This window comes from Scyliorhinus torazame, chromosome 10 (assembly GCF_047496885.1).
Source record: "Scyliorhinus torazame isolate Kashiwa2021f chromosome 10, sScyTor2.1, whole genome shotgun sequence".
Taxonomy (NCBI): Eukaryota; Metazoa; Chordata; class Chondrichthyes; order Carcharhiniformes; family Scyliorhinidae; genus Scyliorhinus; species Scyliorhinus torazame.
Window position 1 is genome coordinate 170,596,510 of NC_092716.1, and position 21,560 is coordinate 170,618,069.

Here is a 21,560-nt window from a genome sequence, read left to right on the forward strand (position 1 = left end):
TGAGGTGTTTGCGAGATTCACGAAGATGAACGGCATCCGCCATATCCGCACTGCCCCTTACCACCCGGCTCCAAATGGGTTGGCAGAGCGCGCAGTGCAGACATTCAAAAGAGGCCTAAAGAAGCAGTCTTCCGGCTCAATGGACACGAGACTGGCTCGCTTTTTGTTTAAGTACAGGACCACCCCCCATGCAGTGACTGGGGTAGCTCCCGCAGAACTCCTAATGGGCCGGAGACTTCGCACCCGCCTTAGTATGGTTTTCCCGGACATTGGCGCAAAAGTACGCCGCACACAAGAACGGCAGGGTCAGGGATTTTCGCGGCATCGGCCAATTCGGCAGTTTGCGCCCGGTGACCCAGTGTTCGTTCGGAATTTTGCTGGTGGTGCCCAATGGGTTCCTGGTGTAATCTTTCGCCAAACGGGCCCTATATCTTACCAAGTGCAAGCCCAGGGTCGTCTCCAGCGAAAACATGTGGACCACGTTCGGTCCAGAAGACCATCCCCACAAAAGATTCCCCGCCCCCGGAGCTCATTTCAACAGCTGCAGAGACCAGTGACAAGGGAAGGTAGTCCTCACAATCTTCCACTGGTGCCTCACTCGAAGCCTGCGCAGGTTGTTACGGGACCGAATGGAGATAGAGACGCTGACATGATGGAGGCAGCAGACTCTGACTCCGAGATGGAGACACAGGATGCATCAGAGGGGGAATCCTCGGGTCCACGGGCCGTGGATGTACAACCGCGCCGTTCATCATGGAAGCGCCGGTCTCCATCTCGTTACATGCCGCCTGATGCAGCGCCGCGTGCAAATGGTGTCCGGCCTGCGGCCAAACGAGTCCGACGCCCTCCTTCGCCAGGGTCTTCGGTGGATTCCTTGAACTTTGGGGGGGGGGGGAGGGATGTTATAACCTGCCTACTTACCATTGGCTGGGGACTAATGACTATCCCACAATCCTGTGGGAGTATGAGCTTCCCCAATGAGGGGGGGGGCGGGGCGGAGAAACCTCTAGTAAACTCCTAGTATAAATAAGCTGGCCAGTTCAGGAACCAGCAGGAAGGAGTATGTAGCAAGGGAAGTTACTGCTACTGTTATGTATATATGTTACAGTAAATAAATGTTATTACTTTGTATCCTTAAAACTCGTGCTGGATTCTTCGTGGCCCTTACAAAAGGGGTTTAGTTTGATGTGGGTTTTTGTTTCAATTTGTTCTAACTATGGTGAAAATATACAGCTCCTTCTTGGAGTACTATGATTTAAGAGGTTTTTATACTTTGTGACTTATTTCTGTCAGCATTTTTCTTCACCTTGGGCGGGAGCTTCACTGCCAGCTGAAAAGTTAACTAATGGGGGCAGTGCTGAGGGGTTGACAGCAACTCATGATATTAGTTCTGTTTTAGATAATGAGCTTAGTATTTGTTCTGTTTGAGGTTAGGTTTATTAGAAGTAGGTTTTAGTATTTACCTTTTTCTGGATGCGTATTTGGGGAGTAGTGGTGCCTGAGGGTGGGGAAGAGTGGGGTGGGGGGCAGGGGTAGTTTGATGATGGCAACTGCAGGTTTCCCTTTGCTTAATCTTGTTAGTGGGTCTGGCGGCCATCTTGGGCAGGCCTGGTTGCTGTAACTGTACCTTCTATGTAACTTTTGGATAATCTCTCTTGGTGGGAATGGCTGACTCCGGATGAAGGGGGGGGGGGGGGAGGAGGGGGATGTGATTTGTTTGGTCATCTGGAATGTCAGGGGGTTGAATGGCCCAGTGAAAAGGTTGAGGGTATTTGCTCACCTTAACAGTTTAAATACCAATGTGGTATTTCTGCAAGAAACTCATTTGCAGGTCAGAGACCAGACAAGATTGCAGAAGGGGTGGGTGGGACAAATCTTTCAATCGGGCTTTTATGGTTATGGCCAGGGTGCAGCAATTTTAATCAATAAAAGGGTTCCATTTTCTGCTGCTAAGATCTTGGCTGACCCCAATGGCAGACATGCTATTGTCTGTGGCCCTTTGGCGGGCACCTCGGTTGAGTGGCCAGGGTTTTCATGGAGCAGATGTGTGTGTGTGGGAGGGGGGGGGGGTGCAGCTCTGTGGAATTTTTTGTACCTGGGTGATAAAGATTTTTCCTTTTTCTTCCATGTGACCCAGGTATACCCGTGTATCGACTTTTTTGTGATGGATAGGTCTCTCCCCCCTTTGCTGGAGGGGGTGGGTTATCGGCGATTGTGACTTCAGATCATGCCCCATACTTTGTGATTTGGCACTAGAATCAGGGGCGAAATTCTCCCGAAACGGCGCGATGTCCGCCGACTGGCGCCCAAAACGGCACCGGGCATCGCGCCGCCCCAAAGGTGCGGAATGCTCCGCATCTTTGGGGGCCGAGCCCCAACATTGAGGGGCTAGGCCGGCGCCAGAGGAATTTCCGCCCCGCCAGCTGGCGGAAACGGCCTTTGTTTCCCCGCCAGCTGGGGCGGAAATGACATCTCGGGGCGGCGCATGCGCGGGAGCATCAGCGGCCGCTGACAGTTTCCCGCGCATGCGCAGTGGAGGGAGTCTCTTCCGCCTCCGCCATGGTGGAGACCATGGCGGAGGCGGAAGGGAAAGAGTGCCCCCACGGCACAGGCCCGCCCGCGGATCGGTGGGCCCCGATCGCGGGCCAGGCCACCGTGGGGGCACCCCCCGGGTCAGATCGCCCCGCGCCCCCTCCAGGACCCCGGAGCCCGCCCACGCCGCCTTGTCCTGCCGGTAAGGTAGGTGATTTAATTTATGCCGGCGGGACAGGCAATTTATCGGCGGGACTTCGGCCCATCCGGGCCGGAGAATCGAGCGGGGGGGGGCCCGCCAACCGACGCGGCCCGATTCCCGCCCTCGCCGAATATCCGGTGCCGGAGACTTCGGCAACCGGCAGGGGCGGGATTCACGCCAGCGCCCGGCGATTCTCCGACCCTGCAGGGGGTCGGAAAATGTCGCCCCAGGTCTCCCAGTGTCCGCCATGGAGATTGGACATGGCATTATTAACGATCAAGGTATTTTGCGAACGCATGTCCATTGCTATTGGGGTACATATTACATTTAAATAAGTGAGTCGATCTCACCCTCTATGCTGTGGGAAGCCCTTAAGATGGATGTCAGGAGGAGGAGATAATTTCTTGCAAAGTGCACTGGAAAAGACAGTGAGGGCGGTGTGGCAGAGGCTGGTGAACTCCATTCTTGTGGTGACTTGCCCCAACCCCGGAGTTGTTGGCAAGTAGAAGAAAGCTGAAGACACCATTTGAATTCTTATCAATGGCTAAGGCGGTGGACCAGCTGCGGCATTCGAGGGGTATATTTTATGAACACTGGGGGAAGGTCAGTCACCTCTTAGCTCACCAGCTGAGACGGCAAGTGGCTTCCTGGGAGATTGTGCAGTACGGGTCTCGAGTGGCAGCCTGGTTTCTGCTCTGCCTTCGGTCAATGCGGCTTTTGAAACATTATCAGCATCTCTATAGATTGGAGCCCCCGGTGGAGGGTTTGGCCACGACGGATTGTTTGGATGGAATATCCATCCCAGTCGCAGAGAGGGAGAGGTGCAAAGAGTTGGAATCCCCGTTGGGCCCAAAGGAAATTAGGAAATGCGTTGGATTGATGCAGGCGGGTATAGCTCCCGGCCCTGATGGCTTCCCCATTGAGTTTTATAATATGTTTGCGGAGCAATTGGTACCTATAATTTTAGATATGTTTAATGATTCATTATCCTGGGGATCATTGCCCTTTGCAAGTCGCGCAGACCTCTATGTTCTTGATCCTGAAGAAGGACAAGGACCCTGCAGGGTGTAGATCGTACTGACCTATTTCAGTTTAAATGTGGATGCTAAGTTACTTGCAAAAATGCTGGCACTGCGATTGGAGTCTTGCTAGAGGTGATCTCAGAGGACCAGGCAGACTTAATCAAGGATCGGCAATTATCGGCCAATATATGTAATCTATTAAATCTACGTGGGAGTCGTTTGCTGGGCAAGCATTTATTGCCCATCCCTTGAGGGGCAGTTGAGGGGCAATGTGAGTCAATCACATTGCTGTGGATCTGGAGTCATATGTGGGCCAGACCAGGTAAGGACGGCAGATTGGGCACATTAGTGAACCATATGGGTTTTTACAACAATCGACAATGGTCATCATTTTATTCCAGATTTTTACTGAATTCAAATTTCACCATCTGCAGTGGCGGGATTTGAACTTGGGTCCCCAGAGCTTTACTCTGGATCTCTGGCTTATTAGTCCAGTGACAACACTACTATGCTACCGCCTCCCTCTGCTTTATCACCCTCTGGTTGACTATATTCAAAATCTGTTTCCCATCAAATAGGAGCTTACTGAGTCTACTTACCGAGCAGTGGCATTGTAGACAGGGCCTACCATGTGGAATGAACTGAGATCCATTGGTGTAGCTCACACCATTAAATAGGCAGCCTATGAGGAACGAATGGGATAAAAGTATTTAAGAACCTCTTAAAATGTTACTGAAAGAATAATCTCATCTTCCTCCTGAATGAGTTAGAGGTGCAGCGGCGGAACCATGTTAACCCCATGCCCAAGTGAAGTGGAGTTTTTTGTATAGTGATTTGTGCCTAGTCAGGAGATAAAGAATAAATGCTACTGTCACTTGCTTTGTGACAACTCATTTTGTTACTTTGGCAGCAATAATGGGCGCGATTCTCCGAAATGGAGACAAAGTCCCGACGCCGGAGTGAAAACCGGAGTGTTTCACTCCGGCGTCGGAGCCCGCTCCCAGCCCCCTATTCTTCTGCCCCCGGGGGGCTAGGAGCGGCGTTGCATATTTTATGCACACTGGGCGTTGGCGCTGCGTAAAAAGCGGCGCTGCGTCAATGATGCGGCCGGCGCCACGTAAATGTCGTCACCCGCGTAAATGACGTCCTTCCCGAGGCCGCCCCGCAAGAAGATGCCGGATGGATCTTGCGGGGCGGCGGAGGAAAGGAGGTCCTCCTTTAGAGAGGCCAGCCCGCCAATCAGTGGGCACCGATCGCGGGCCAGACCCCATCAGAGGCCCCCCCACCCCACAGGGCGCCCTCCTAGCGTTCCTGCACAGTTCCCGCTGCAGCGACCAGGTGTGGACGGCGCCGGTGGGAACCTGTTGTGTTGGGGCGGCTGCTCGGCCTATCCGAGCCGGAGAATCGCCGCTCGCCTTTTGCAAACGACGAGCGGCCATTCTCCGAGCGGCCGGGCGTGATTCTCATGGAGCTGGTTTGGGGCGGGGGGGGCTGAATCGCTTGCGGGTGTCGGGCGGCGTGGCGCGACTCGCACGGCACCCCGGCAATTCTCCCACCCGGCATGGGGAGGAGAATTCCGCCCAATGAATTAGCAAAGTGCAGAACTTTTAATAAATCCTATTTTCTCTTGACTGGTGCACACATGAAGCCATTACTAACTGCTCTCCAGGAGAGTATCTCAAAAAAATCAGCGCCCGGGATCAAATGGCCTCACCTCGGAGACCCTGAGCAGGCACCATTTAGCAGTCATTTCCATAAACGTGGACCAAGTACTTGGGAGGATCTGCCAGATGATCGGGCCCCTAGGTGGTCGGCTCTGGGCAGGGTGGTACCCTGCCATCCTGATGCCACCCGGACACCATGGCACTGCCAGCCTGGCATCCTGGCCGTGCCACCTGGGCACCCTAGCAGTGCCACCCAGGTGCCCCCAGGCAATGCTAGGGTGCCCAGATGGCACTGCCAGTGTGCCAGGCTGGCAGTGTCAAGGTACCCAAGTGGCATCTTTCCTATGCTGGGAATCAGACCTGGGGTGCTCTGCCCTTATGCAGAGGTAGGGGGGTCAATGGCCCCCTAATTGGTAAATTGGTGCTGGGGGGGTCCGGAGGCAGCTGGGGGTGTCTAGAGATCTCTTCTTGCACTGGTGAGCGGAGCTTGTTGATACAGGAAAAGAGCCTAAGTGCGGCCTTGGCGGGTGTTTCTTCCTGAGGCTCAGAAATGAAGCAGAGTCCCGTTTCATAGCGGGATTGTTCTCAGTGCCGGGAAACACCCGGCTAAACATGCCCGACACGGGACTGTTTCATTTCCGTTAAATTGCGCCCATTGTATTAGTCTAGTCATGGATTTGAAAAGATGGTCTACTTGTCCACTGTGTGCACAGTCACCTTAGACAATACATTTATTTCACATTTACTGTATTATAATTTTCAGGTTGTCCACAAGAAGGTGCCTCACTCTCCTATCATAGTCATACTATCGCATGAGTGCCAAAGCATGGACCACTAATCCTAGGCCCTCAACTCAGATACTGATATCACTCCCTACTTCTTACAATCGAAATGTGCCTCTCCAAGATAATTTTGCTTGATGCCTTTTACCTTGACAGAGGGGGCAGCACTGACCCTCCACTTTCACTGGATCGATACATTCCCCCTGGATAGAGCATCTGATGAAACTGCAGCTTATCTGTGTGTCCTGTACAAGGATTTTAAAAAGCACATCATTAGAATAGAGCTGCGATGACAGATAGTCAACATTCTTTCTGTCTCGAAGGACTGTGTTCAAATGCCAAGGCCAAAGCTTTGTAGATTACTTCTGGAATTGTTGTTTAATTCATTCAGGAATTTCCTTTATCCTATCTCTTTTTTGTTTATGCTCCTTCTTGTTTCCCATAACAAATGCATTTTTGGAGGCGATATGGTTACGTGTTAGCAGCTTCTTTCTGCCAGGGTCAGATTTGGCCACATGTTCTTCTCATATCTCCCAGTGCAATATCTTGGTCCTACTCTGGTTTCCGTTATGGAGAAAGGCACAGGCACTGCTTTTTCGCCAACTGAGAGGAGGAAGAATCAATGAAAATGAACTTATCCATATAAAGTGCCTTATTAAATCCTCAGGCAATCCCAATATATTTCAAAAAGCAATTAGTTAATTAATTTTAATTCCACTCGGGTTTGGCATCTGGGCGAACATGGCAGCCAATGTTTCCTCTAATTTCTCTTTCCTACATATAGCCTTTTTTATTGCACTGCACTTTAGCTTGATGGGTATCCGTGAAGACACCAGCAAAGCCTGATGGTTAAGTCTGCATCAGCGTTCTGGCCTTTGCGTCCCTGGTAGCCCGGCGGAGGATTCTCCTTCAGTGGAAAGATACGAGGCCCCCAAGCGTGGAATCCTGGATCAGCGATATGGCAGGGTTCATTAAATTGGAGAGGGTGAAATTCGCCTTGAGAGGGTCGGTACAAGGGTTCTCTAGGCGGTGGCAACCGTTCTTAGACTTTCTGGCAGAACGACAGACATTGGTCAATGGCAGCAACAGCTCGGGGAGGGGGGGACGGGGGGGACTTTATTTTTGTTTATGTTATTTACACTGGAAGGGTCTGAGGGGGTGTATACACCTGTTGTCTTAAGTCGGGGTGTTAATGTTAATTTATTATTTAGGTACGGGGGGGGAAGGGGTTTGGGGGGTTGCTTTTTTAGATTGTGTTTTGTACTTAACCCTGTTGGGTTCTTTTTTCTTTCTCATTTTGTTATTGATATTTTATGAAAACCTTTAATAAAATTTTTTTTTTTTTAAAAGTCTGCATCAGCGAAAGAATTGTGGGAGCAGCATAAACTACTGTAGTCTGCAGCAAAGAACACTATGTGTAACCATGCAATGGGCGTGGGACAGTCACCTCATGTGAGACATGGCTGTTGCTATGCCACGAGTGGACAGTGATTGAATACAGACCCCTGTGAGTGGAAGTACTCAGAAACACAGCCGCCTGAGATAAACACGGCTTCTTGGGCAGTCGTGACCTATAGACAGTGATTGATTAGTGCCTGTCCTGTGCGTACGTGACTGCAAGCACGATGAGTGCCAGCAGGATCAAGATAAATAGGAGACACAAATGAAAATCGGGGTGACAATCTGCAGGAACAACCATCTTAAAGCACCGCCCTGGGCCTGGAACTGAGTGAGGACATCAGGATCCACCAAGAGGAAGTCTGATCACCTCGCCTCTTAATGGGGAGTATTTAGGTCCATGCCATGAGTCTTGACACCTTTTGTACAACAGAGTGTTGATACTTTGTGTAACAGAGCTTTTGATATCCTTTATATTGGAGTTTTGCGACTTTTGTGGTAACCTGGTAACGTACAATAAAGGAGATCGTTGTACGATAATTTACAAGGTTGAGTATTTTGCATTCCCTTTAAGATGCAACTGCACATGTGCATACCTTAAAGGGATAGCTGCTTGTGCGTTGCCCGTTTGCCCCTGCATGACACATCCCTGAATGACTGCATACCTGCATAGCTTAGGGGGAATGTTCAAGGCAAACCACAAACAACAAATGACAGGAATGATCACTGAATCTGTTTTTAGCAGTGATTATCCAGCACTTAGTGACTGGAGTGCATGATTGGTTAAGGCAATTGGTTAAGTCATTGTTGAATATTGTTGCTGGAATGCCATGGAGAAGGGCAAGGGAGCAAATAAAGATTCATTCGAATATATAACCTACACCAAACAGTCAGGATTACAGTAATGGGTGTCTAGCTTATTTATTGGGGTTGTATAAAAGATGTCATTCCCTTTGGTCCAAATCTATGGTACACTCTCCTCGTATGCTAAATTCAAGTATACTTCAGACCTTGTTACTTACCAAACACAGGCAGCTGCTACAGAGATCTTCCCTTGGAACACTCTCCCCATGGCTGAACATGGCTCCATCTTCATCAACACAGCCTGAAGAACCAGATAACAGAAAAAAAGATGCACTGGCACCAAATATTTAATATACAGCATCAAGGGGCAGGCAGGAAGTGATATAAAAGTGCACATGGCCAAGAAGCAGAAACTTTAAGCTGCCAAAAACTGAAGCGATCACAACACCGAGGAGTGCAGGGGATATGCTACCTTGGGAAGGAGAGGCTATTGTGCAAAGTTGCAGAGGAGATTCTGAGACAATATAATTTGAACAAGTGCCTTTTGTCTCTGAGGGGCAAATCTATTCAGAAAGTATGTGTCTCTCTCAGGGGGTGTGTCGCTGAGCCAATTTCAGTATACTTCTTTTTCCCTGCGTGTGGTTTTCAAAAAATAAATGATTACGCCTGGTTTCCGATCTTGTTCACTCTCTGTGTTATATATCTTGGCCTGCTGAGACTGCAGCAGCGGGTGTTCTAGTCAGACTGCTGTACTATCAACCGTAATGAGCTGTGCAAGAACCTATGAGCAGGGATAGTGCTTAGTGCAGAACAGATCAATGGAATAACCACTGCTACGATTCTATCACCAGTTCAAAGTATATCAGAATTCCTTTTTTAAGTATGTTTATTAGAAATTTTTCAAAATAATCAACACAAACCAGAACAAAAGAATGCAAACAAATACACGCAAATATGAAAGTAAAAAAACACAACACATAATTAACTTAGATACTAAACTAACATAAACCCCATGACAAGTGATGGTGACTAAATCAATAAAAAATAAGAAAGGCGGTTGCCAGGAAGTCGCAAATCTGAAAGTACCGAAAAAGGCTGGAGTTGGACAGCTGCAATTTATCAGCCAACTCCCTAAAATTGGCAAACCTCCCCTCCGCAAACAGGTCCCCAAAATAGCCCAGACCATTCACTTCTCAACATTTAACTGTTGGATCCAAACTGGAAGGTAGGAAAAGGTGATTGTTGCAAATAGGAGCGACTGAAGATGGAGAAAGGAGCTTAAAATACTGTTTAAACTGTTTCCAACTGACTTCCGGTGGCGTAGGTGAGCAGGGTGGCCGCAGAAAGACGAGCTCCCGTCGGTGGCCACGATTTGCGGCGATTTCGGGGATTTCCCTGAGTCATCGCTCACCCCCCCGACTATCGTCGGCCTTTGGGGCCGTCACGGGCAGCTAGCGGGGTCAGTTTAAAAACCGGCGAAGAACCCCGAGCGGTTGTCAGGGGCTGAGGCGCTGGGCCCAGCGCGGCGTGGAGGTCAGAGCAGCGGGGGCTGAGCTAAAAGGATGCTAAGGCAGCAGGCCCGAGGCCAGGGCACAATGTAGGTGGGGTGTCCCACATCGGATGGCTCCCACCTAGGGAGCAAAAACAATTTTTTTCTCCCCTTTTTCCCCCTTTTTGTGTGTAAAGGAAGAAAAATTGTTTTTTTCAAAAAAAAAAATTGCTTTTTTCAACAACAAAAAAATTCAGATTGATGAAGGACAGGAGGGTGGAACGGGAGAGAGGAGAAAAGAAAGAAAAAACAAAAGCCGCTAAAGGGTGTGAAGAGCAACGGCGAAGAAAGGAGGAAACGCGGGTTCGCTGCTGAATGAGAGGGCGAGCAAAAGGGCTGACAAGATGGCGGATGCCGAACCGCAAAGCGGGGCCGCACTACTTACAGTGGAGAAGATGACCGAGGTGATGGCGGTGGAGCTGGAAAAGCAGTTCGCGAGGCACATGGAGGCCTTGAGGCAGGAGACGGTGGTCGCATTGAAGTCATTGGTAGAGGAAGCAATCGCTCTGGTGAGGGTGGCGGTGGCAAAGACATCGGCCAAGGTGAGAGAGCAGGGCGAGAAGATGAAACAAGTGGAGGAGGCCGCATCACGACACAGCGACCAGGTCACCTCGATGGGGGATGAGCTGCGGAGGGTGGTGGAGGTCAACAGAGGACTCCGAGCAAAGCTCGAAGACTTGAGAATTGTAGGCTTGCCCGAAGGGACAGAGGGCCCAAGGCCAACACAATACTTCGCTAAGAAGTTGGCGGAGCTGATGGGGGAGGGTGAGAACCCCTCCTGGTATGAACTAGATCGAGCTCATCGGTCATTAAGGCCGAAGCCCAAAGTGAACGAGCCGCCAAGAGCAGTAATTATCTGCTTCCATAAGTTCTGCATGAAGGAGAAGGTATTAAGCTGGGTAAAGCAGAAGCGCGAGGTGCAGTGGGATGGTGCTGGAGTTCGGATCTACCAGGACGTGACGGTGGAGTTGGCAAAAAGACGAGCGGCGTTTGGGCGAGTAAAGGCGGCATTGTACAAGAAGGGGGTGTGATTTGGTATGGTGTACCCAGCGAAGCTGAGGGTAACGTATAACGCCAAAAACTTTTATTTTGAGACAGCGGAGGCGGCTGAGGCATTCGTGAGGGCAGAAGGCTTGGGACAGACGTGAGGAGTGGAACTGGAAGAGAGACTGTGGACTGTGTTTGAGCAGCTGGAAAATGTATAAATGCTACAACTTTCTTTTTACAGATGTGTATTGCAATTTACTTCTCTTTGCATTGTAACAGAGTTCAAGTTAATGGTGGGTTGATTGGCGTTCTGTGTTGCGACGGTTAAATCTTATGTTAGTGAATTGTATGGGTTGGATTGTTGGTTTTGTTTTTTTCTTTCTCTGGGACTGGGTGGAAGGGGATGATATATCTTGGCGGGGGAGCCACCCGCACTAGCTAACTAAAGTCAGCTAGTGAACGGGGGTGAGGTGAGAGGAGGGCTGCGGACGTTGGAGCCTGGATAGCAGGCTTCAATGGGCCTACGAGGCGAGCGAGAGGGGGGGGGAAGGGATTGATGCTGGGAGATGTTTTTTCAGGGGGAAATGTAGGGGGGGTTCTTGGGAGGGGGGAAGGGGTTCGATGTTAACAATGGACAGGGGCGGGTCAGGCTTATGGGGCAGGGCCCGGTGGTATGATGATGGTGGATAAGAAAGGTGGGGTGGTGAGAGACCCCCAGTAAGGATAGTCACGTGGAACGTGAGAGGGCTAGGAGGTCCGGTCAAGAGGTCAAGGGTGCTTGCGCTCAAAAGTTTGAAAGCCAATGTGGCAATGCTGCAGGAGACTCACTTGAGGGTGGAGGACCAGGTGAGACTTAAAAAGGGCTGGGTTAGTCAAGTGTTTCGCTCTGGATTTGACGGAAGGGCTCGAGGGGTAGCGGTGCTGGTCAGCAAAAGAGTACGCTTCCAGATGGAGAAGGTGGTGGCAGATCAGGGGGGTAGATATGTGAGTGTGACAGGGGCGCTGGAGGGGAGATTAGAGGCACTGTTAAGGGTAGACGGTCCCAATTGGGACGATGTGGAATTTGCGAAGAAGGTGTTTGGGGCCTTTCCCGACTTGGACACACACAAACTGTTAGTGGGGGGGGGGACTGGAACTTGGTGCAGGAGCCAAGATTTGACAGGTCACGGCCGCGCTCGCTGTTCCCATCAGGGGGGGCGAAGGCATTGGCTGGGCTAATGGTGGAAATGGGAGGGGTGGACCCTTGGAGGTTCCTGCACCCAAGGGAACCGGAGTACTCGTTTTTCTCAGCAGTCCATAAGGTATACTCGCGGATCAACTTTTTTGTGGTGGGACAGGCTTTGCTGGCTGGGGTCGGAATACTCGGCAATTGCAGTATCAGATCATGCTCCGCGTTGGGTGGATATGTTACTGGAGAAGGGGGTAGTGCAGAGGCCGGGGTGGAAACTGGATGTGGGGCTTTTGGGGAACCAAGTGTTCTGTGAGAAAATTGAAAAGGTAATTAAGGAATATGTAGGTTTCAACTGTACAGGTGAGGTGTCGAAGGCAGTCGTCTGGGAGGCTCTAAAGGCGGTGGTGAGGTGGGAGGTCATTTCGTTTAAGGCCAAGGTGGACAAAGAGAAGAGGTTGGAGCGGCAGAGGGTAATAGATGAGATGTTGGAGGTAGATAGGAGTTATGCAGAAGATGGGGACCCAGCGAAACTGGAAAAGAGGAAGGAACTACAGGCGAGCTTCAACCAACTGTCCACCAGGAAGGCGGTGCACCAACTGAGACGAGCAAGGGGTGCAGTTTATGAACATGGAGATAAGGCGAGTGAAGGCGGTATGTTAGCAGGTCAGCTCTGGAGGGAAGCAGCGGCAAGGGAAATTCTTCAGGTGAGGGATAGGACAGGGAAGTTGGTGTGGCTCCGGAGCTGATTAACAAGGTTTTTGAGGAGTTTTATGAGAGGTTGTACAGGTCAGAGCCACCCGGGGGAGACCGTGAGATGCAGGAATTTCTAGATGGGTTGGAGTACCCGAGGCTAGGGGAGGGGGACAGGGATACATTAGAAGGAGCAATAGTCGAGCAGGACATAAAGGATGCGATTGGGAGGATGCAGTCGGCGAAGGTGGCAGGACCGGATGGTTTCCGGTGGAATTTTATAAAAAATTCAAGGATAAGTTGGCACCCCTGATGGTGGGGATGTTTGAAGAGGTGATAGGGAAGGGGGTGCTGTCACAAACCTTGGGGCAGGCATCGATTTCCCTGTTGCTAAAAAAAGATAAGGATCCGATGGAGTGTGGGTCGTATAGGCCCATATCACTTCTGAATGTGGACGCAAAAGTATTGGCGAAGGTACTGGCGGGTAGGCTGGAGGAGTGCTTCCCGAAGGTGATAGGTGAGGATCAGACAGGGTTCGTGAGAGGGAGGCAGCTTTTTTTGAACATTTCGAGGGTTTTGAACGTCGTTACTGCATCGGCGGACGGGAAGGAAACAGAGGTGGTTGTGGCATTGGACGGCAAGAAGTCGTTTGACCGGGTAGAATGGGGGTATCTGATAGCAGTTCTGGAGCGGTTTGGGATTGGACCAAGATTTGTGAACTGGGTAAAGCTACCATATAAGGAGCCGAGGGTGAGTGTCCGCACAAACAACATCAGCTCGAGATACTTTTCTCTCCACCATGGGGCGAGGCAGGGATGTCCTATGTCCCCCCTGCTGTTTGCACTCGCGATTGAGCCGTTGGCCATCGCATTAAGATGTTCGGGAGCATGGAAAGGAATAGTGCGGGGGGACATAGAGCATAGGGTGTCCTTATATGCCGACGACTTGCTGCTGTATGTGTCGGAACCGAGTGCATCGATAGGAGGAATATTGGAGATACTGTGAGTATTTGGGTCTTTCTCGGGGTACAAGCTGAACCTGGACAAGAATGAGTATTTTGTGGTGTCTCGGCCGGGGGTGGGGGCAGAGGTGGGGGGGGCTGCCATTCCGTAGGGCAGGGACTCACTTTAGGTATCTGGGGGTGCAGGTTGCCCGGGAGTGGGGGAGGCTTCGCAGGTATTAGTTTGGTGGGAAGAGTGAAAGCCGATCTGGCAAGGTGGGATGGTCTCCCTCTGTCACTGGCGGGTCGGGTACAGGCGGTTAAAATGAATGTGTTGCCGCGATTTCTGTTTATTTTTCAATGCCTACCGATTTTCCTGCCAAAGGCTGTTTTCAAGGAGATTGAGGGAAGGATTACCTCATTCATATGGGGAGGGAAGGTGGCCAGAGTGAGAAAGATGCTGCTACAGAGGGGAAGGCAGGCAGGGGGTTTGGGTCTCCCAAACCTGATGTACTACTAATAGGCGGCGAATGTGGAGCTGGGTCAGAGGGGTTGATTCCCAGTCGGTCAGAATGGAGGAGAGTTTGTGCAGGGGGTCGGGACTGAAAGCACTAGCAACAGCGCCACTCCCGATAGCTCCGGGGAAATACTCAGGGAGTCCGGTAATAATAGCTTCATTGAAAATCTGGAGGCAGTTTCGCCAACACTTCAGGTTGGGGGCAGGGTCAAGGGAAATGCCAATTCGAGGGAACCACAGATTTGAGCCAGGGAGGTGGGATGGAAGTTTTCGGAAATGGGAAGAGAAGGGGATTAAGACACTAAAAGATTTGTTTCTTAGAGGTCGGTTTGCAGGATTGAGGGAGCTGGAAACGAAGTATGGGCTGGAGCAGGGAGAAATGTTTAGATACATGCAGGTTCGAGATTTTGCCAGGAAGGAGATACAGAGCTTCCCGGAGGAACCGGCCTCCACATTGCTGTTGGAGGTGCTGACGACAAGGGGACTGGAGAAGGGGGTAAAGTCAGCGGTGCACTGAGCTATTTTGGAGGAGGATAAGGCACCACTGGAAGGGATCAAAGCAAAGTGGGAGGAAGAGTTGGGAGAGGTTTTCGAGGAGGGGGTCTGGTGTGAGGTGCTCCGGAGAGTAAATGCCTCCACCTCATGTGCGAGGTTGGGGCTGATACAGCTGAAGGTGGTATACGGAGAACACCTCACGAGGGCGAGAATGAGCCGATTCTTTGAAGGAGTAGAAGATGTGTGTGAGCGTTGCGGTGGGGGGGGGGGGGGGGGTGCGTGCTAATCACGTTCATATGTTTTGGTCCTGTCCAAAGGTAAAGGATTACTGGAAGGAGGTTTTTAGGGTAATTTCCAAGGTGGTGCACGTGAAATTGGACCCGGGTCCCCGGGAGGCCATATTCGGTGTGTGGGACCAGCCAGGGTTGGAAACGGGTGCGGAGGCAGATATCGTAGCCTTCGCCTCGTTGATCGCCCGAAGGCGGATCCTGCTGGGATGGAGAGCAGCCTCTCCACCCTGTGCCCTGGCATGGCGGGGGGACCTGTCCCGTGAGAAGGTTAAGTTTGAACTGAGGGGAAGGATGGAGGGGTTTTGCAATTCATGGGCATTATTCATTATGCACTTTCAAGAACTGGATAACACGAACATTAGTTGGGGGGGGATGGGTGGGAGGGGGGCTGTGTATATTAAGGGTGACTATGGGTAATCCCTGATTCCTTTGTCATTTGTTTATGTAAACAATGTGGGCTGATGTTTGGGGGTCGGTGGGAGGATGGGATCGTTGTTACTGCTATGGGGATTGACATATCTGTTGCTGATTGTTGTTTATTGTTGGTGGGTGTAAATTCGGGAGAAAATGTGAAAAAGGAGAATAAAAATATTTTTTTTTAAAATAAAATAAACTGTTTCCAAATTCTAAGAGAGGAGACCACCACTGGATTGGAAGAAAATCTAAGGGGAGAAGAGGGCAATGGTGAGTGACTATGGCAAGAAGAGTAGAAGTTGTACAGGGGTAAGTCTCACAGCGCAGGTTCCCAGGTTCGATTCCCGGCTTGGGTCACTATCTATGTGGAGTCTGCACGTTCTCCCTGGATCTGCGTGGGTTTCCTCCGGGTGCTCCGGTTTCCTCCCACACAGATTCTTCCTCTGTGTACCCGAACAGGTGCCGGAGTGTGGCGACTAGGGACTTTTCACAGTAACTTCATTGCAGTATTAATGTAAGCCTACTTGTGACAATAAAGATCATTATTATTATGAATAGAATCACGGTCACTGATCCACAACAATAACAGTAACAAAAAAAGCCATTAGGTTTATGCAAATATGCGCGGCCTGTTTGAAGCCGCAGTCTCCCTCCTCTCGTGAGTTACTGGCCGCACCAGCGAGGCCTCACCCGTACGCTGATTAGGATCACCCAGGCACCCTGGCAGTGCCTGGGTGCAAGGTTGACAGTGACAGGGGCAGGACATGAGGGGGGCCATGCCTATGAAAGGGAGGGTGAAGTGGGAGTGTGAAAGCTGGGTGGGGTGCTGGTGGGGGGCACATGAAGGTTTGGGGGGTGGTGTGTGAAGGGGTATCCTGAATGGTGGGGGGCCCTCAGTGACCCCATAGAGTGGTATGCTCACTTGGGGGAGGGGGTTGCGGGGAAAATGCCGCAATGTCCACAAGGATGGATGGCTGTGTGGCGGGGTCACACTCATGCCTGGGTGGTGGGGGAGGGGCTCACGCTAACTTTTATTGATGATTAGGGGGGGTGGTGGTACGGGTCGAGGGTTGGGGGTCTTTCCCATGTCTGCGGGGGTTGCATTGTCCGTGGGTGGGGGGTTGGGGGTGGGAGGCCCTCGACCTCACTTTGAGATTGGGGCACCCTTTCAAATTGGAGCCGGTCTGGCATCAAGTTTAGTTCCCTACGGCGGAAAAAAATTCCAAGTGTGGGATTGACTGGTGAGAAATTCCCCAAGCTCCCAAAAAAATGACTAAATGTGGGTTAATAGCGGTCTGGATCTCACCCAAAAGGTTAGTGGAAATCACCCCGCTAAACCGGCCTAAAATGACACTTGCCATTTTCTGGGCATATTGCTCCCATCGTGTTTAATAATATGACCATCTATGTTCCGATTCACTCAGTCTAACTTTACTTTACAGGCACCTCACAGGATACTTAGTATCACTGACTGGTTCACAGTGGCCTCTGACTCTCTGTCTATTTATGAGGTGGCCTGATTTCAGTCAGCAGCTCATTGCTCAGGGACCAAACCTAGAAAGGTTCCTTTTGTACTCTCACCGTGCACTTACTTAAGCCTTGCTGGATAATCTTGTCTTTAATACTGTCAAGGCCTGGTGAAGTGGCTTTGGCTGTCGGTGGTGGAGGGAGCACAGCTTGTCGCTTGGAGCTCCCCTGGGGTATACGGTTTGTGCTGGTGTCCATTTCTGCAGGAGCTCCAGCCATCGGTGGTTCTGTTGTGACAATCCTCCAACTCTCAGGTGATGCATTTAAGCCATGCGCGAACTTGTTCCTGACACTCCAGGGTAAAATCCTTTGCAGGTTGTACTTCCTGGCTGCTGGCCTGGCTGAAGGAGACAAGGATATCAACCTGGCTTCTGGGTCAGAGGGATAAGGTTGAACCGTTGCTCTCCGAGAGCTTCGGGAGAATGGTGTCGGTGCTGGTTTCTCAGGGATCATGTTGTCTGTGATAGGAGGGTACAGCGCTGAGCTCTCAGTAGCAGCTGAAGCCAGTGATATTGGGGGAAAAAAGAGAAATTTAAGAAATAGAATCAAAGTCCAAAGATGAAGTAACTTTAATGACAACACAAAGATAATACTGAAGATAATTTGCCCCCTCCAGCTCTTCCATATAAATCTATGATTTCACCATCACAAAATTGAACTGCCTCCAGAATGATTCCAGCATTTTTGCCGGTACTGACCTAAAATGAAGTCCTTGTTTGGCTGAGTAAGTACTCCCTGACATTAGTGCTGGAGGTGCAGTTTATATCAAGGCTGGAAATTTCCCCAGAGCTGCTCCTGTTTCACCAGCGTTATATACCCTGGGACCCACTTATGCACGTAAAGAGGTTTCCAGCTGCACTTCCAGTGAAGTTACACTAGATGGATGGGGAGCAGATCCGAAAGATTTCACAACGCTGCAATCCATTTATCTCACAGTTGTGTGACCAACCTTGAAAGAAGGTTCTGGATTTATGTTTCCAATTGCACTTAGGATCTCAGGTGCCCCTGCCCCTATCTCAATCAACTCACAAGAATGCAATAAAGGGGTTAGATAGCTTATTCCATACATAATCTAAGTTTCTTGTGTTCCCCTTGATAAAAATCCCATTACATTCAGAGCCAGTCCCCATGCAGTCGCACTGATGACGGTACTTACAGTCAGGACACAGGGGACAGCAGCTGCCAGGGACATGAATCAAAGGCTCTTCACATTCCAGCTCTGTACAGCTGTCACCTTTCCAATCACATTCCACATTGCCTTCCTGGGGAGAGAGAGAGTCACGTTATTGCAAAACTATCTCAGTCTCTCACATTGGAAGGGTACTGGATAGACAGACATTGGAAAAACAACCTGCTTTGGGAATGAAGCTGTAGCTTAATATTGGGTGTGTGAACTTGCAGCCTGTATGATGGGTTTTTTTTCACCCCACCAAGTGGGATTTCTGAGCTCCTGGATTTGCGACGGAAGCTGACCCTGATACAGGGAGTGATCAAATCCAAGCTAAATTTGGAGTTAGAGAGGAGACACATCACACACTGCGACATGCTCCCTTCCATGGGAATTACAAAAAACGATGCATGCAGGAGGAAACTTATTTTATTAAATTGGTATCCAGTGTGGGGCTGCTTTTTGCAGCAGTGTACTGCGACTGTGAAGTCTCACAGGCACTCCATCAACAAACCACCCGAAACACCACTTCTCCATATTTCTCCAAGCATTCAATGTAACCAATTTAAAATCAACCTTGCCTTGACAAAAGTGTCTCAAAATGGAAGATGATCTACTTAACTACGTCTGAGCCTTAATAACCAATAGCGACCTCAAGAATAAATAATAGGCCAAACATTCAATGAATTCGATTAATGTTAAGAATAATTATTAGAAATAGAAATAACGGAGACTTCTGGTGGCGGCCATGGAGTGAGTGGTCACATACAGGGCAGCTCTGGCTCAAAGGTGTTAGTTTGGGCACCTTATACCCATTAGTGGGGTAGCTCTGGCAGGAAAGTGGTGCAGAAGGTGTAGAGGGAGTGGTTTTCCCCAAGATTGGCATGCTAACTGTCTCCCAGACCTGGCAAAAAACAGTTAAAAACCTGGCTAAGGAACTGGAGGGGACCTGTGGTGCAGCAACAATAACTGCGAGAATGGCGGAGGAGGAAGTGTCATCGCCAGTGGGAAAGCCCCAGATGGAGCAGTTGATGGCCTTCATCAAAGACGAATTTCGCCAGCAAAGGAAAGAGATGCAGGGCAACTGGTCGAAGGTAATTGTGGGAGAAGTAGCACCTCTGAGAGGATCGGTGGACTGTGCAGAGAAATGCCTTGAGGCTCATTGGGCGACGATACGAGAGTTAAAGAAGATGATGTCTGACCAGAGTGATTGGAGGAGAGAGGAAGGGGTGGGGAAAGGGGGATTGCGACATGGCGGAGTTGGAGAGTGAGCATGGTTATGGATGGAGAGGGGGCCATCTTGGATAGGCCCGATTTAGGTTGGTATTAAAGAAGGTAGAACCACAGGGGAATAATGACGAACGGTAAGAGTTGTAACATGGAACGTCCGAGAGTTAAACGGGCCAATTAAGAGGTCCCGGGGTTTTTCGCACCTGAGGATTTTGAAGTTGGAGGTGATCTTTTTACAGAGACCACCTCCGGGTACAGGATCAGGTTAGGATGAGGAATGGGTGGGTGGGACAAGTATTTCACTCGGGGTTTGACTCAAAGTTGCAGGGGATGGCCATTTTGTTGAACGAAAGGACAGGAGCCAAGGAATTGTGGGACTCGGGAGGTAGATATGGGATGGCGTGTGGGGTGTTGGAGGCAATGCCAGGGATGCTAGTCAACGTATATGCGCTGAATTGGGATGATGTGGGGTTTATAAAGAGTTTACTGGGAATGATCCCGGTGAGTCGAGCAGTATTGATGGGTGTGGTGGGGCGGAGTATGCGAGAATCATGATTTTGGATCACGTGCTCCATTGGCTGGAGGTGAGGCTTAGCTCAGGGCAGGTGCAGAGGCCAGGATGGAGGCTGGATTTGGGTTTTTTGGCAGATAAGGGGTTTTGTGAAAAGGTGAGGTCGGCGATTGGGGATTACATGGAGCTTAATCAGAACGGGGACGTGTCGGAGGCCACGTTCTTGGAGGCATTGATGGGATGGCCTGGGGGGAGATTATCTCGTTTAAGGTGCACAGGATTAGGAGGAAGAGGGAGATCATGGATGGTTTCTGGTTGAGATAGTTGAGGTGGACAAGAGATACTCAGGGGCTCCCACTAAAGAGCCGTTGGTGAAGAGGAAGAAGTTGCAGGGGCAGTTTGATAGGTTGACAATGGGAAAGGCGGTGGGGCAACTATGGAGGGCGAGGGGGATGCAATATGAATATGGGGGGGGGAAGGCTATCCATTTGCTGGCCCACCAGCTATGGAGGCAGGCAGCATCTAGTGAAATTCTAAGGGTGTGGACAGAGAAGGGGAAGATAGTGTCAGAGCTGGGGAGGATAAACGAGTTGTTCAGGGATATTATGAGAAGCTATACTGGGCTGAGCTGGGTGGGGAGGAAGGGGATATGGGATGGTTTTTGGATGGGTTGGAGTTTTCAAGGTTGGAGGAAGAGAGGAGGCAGGCAATGGAGGAGCCGCTGGAGCTGAGGGAGGCGATTGACAGTATCAGGGAGATGAAGTCGGGGAAAGCCCCAGGGCCAGACGGTTTCCCGGCGGAGTTTTATAAGGCATTTGTGGCAGAGTTGGCACCACATTTGCTGGGGACGTTTAGTCAGGCATTGGAGAAGGGGGAGTTGCCAGATACACCGACACAGGCGTCGATCACATTAATCCCAAAGATACGGAAGGATCTGTTGGACTGTGGGTCATAAAGGCATATATTGTAGAGGTTTGGGGTCGTCTCTGGGTATAAGTTAAATGTCGGGAAGAGTGAGGTGTTTCTGGTGAATGCAACGGGGGGCCAACTTGGGGATGTTGTCGTTTAAGGTAGCTCGGGAAAGGTTCAGATATTTGGGGATTTAGGTGACGAGGGAATGGGCTACGATGCACAGACGGAATTTGACAACATTGGTGGAGGAGATTAGGAGGAATTTTAAGAGATGGGATACATTACACCTGACACTGGCAGGGTGGGTGCAGGTGGTAAAGATGAATGTGCTGCCAAGGTTCCGGTTTGTTTTCCAGACCCTCCCGATCTTTCTCCCTCAGGCCTTCTTCCGGATATTGGAAATAGTGATTTCGGAGTTCACATGGGCAAGGAAGAAATATGGGTAAAGAGGGCCCCGATTCAGAGGCAGAGACAGAAAACAGGGTTGGCGCGCCTGAACCTGCTGCATTATTATTGAGCGGTGAATGTGAAGAAGGTGAGGTACAGTCAGGGTGTGGAATCAGCTGAGGAGACACTTTAAGTTGGAGGGGATGTCCTTTCAAAAAATATATGGACTCGAAACATTAACACCGGTTCTCCCCTGATAAATGCTGGCAGACCTGCTGAGTTTTTCGTTCAGTCTATAATTGTTCTCTTGATCGTTCGGCCTCCAGGTTTGGACCCCTCCCAGATTTGTTTTTCAGTGAAAGGACCAA

General features: G+C 50.3%; 1 protein-coding gene across 3 annotated transcripts in view; it reads right to left on the bottom strand.

The window, feature by feature from the left end:
- LOC140431033 (von Willebrand factor C and EGF domain-containing protein-like) overlaps positions 1-21,560 on the bottom strand; it is a 633,994-nt gene that overhangs the window by 76,306 nt on the left and 536,128 nt on the right. For all 3 annotated transcript variants that reach the window (XM_072518932.1, XM_072518933.1, XM_072518934.1), the window contains exons 31-35: positions 18,141-18,246; positions 17,050-17,481; positions 8,623-8,705; positions 6,351-6,447; positions 4,356-4,438 (exon numbers count right to left, since the gene is read on the bottom strand). In XM_072518932.1, coding sequence (XP_072375033.1) covers positions 4,356-4,438; positions 6,351-6,447; positions 8,623-8,705; positions 17,050-17,481; positions 18,141-18,246 — 801 coding nt within the window. The remainder of the gene's footprint in view (positions 1-4,355; positions 4,439-6,350; positions 6,448-8,622; positions 8,706-17,049; positions 17,482-18,140; positions 18,247-21,560) is intronic.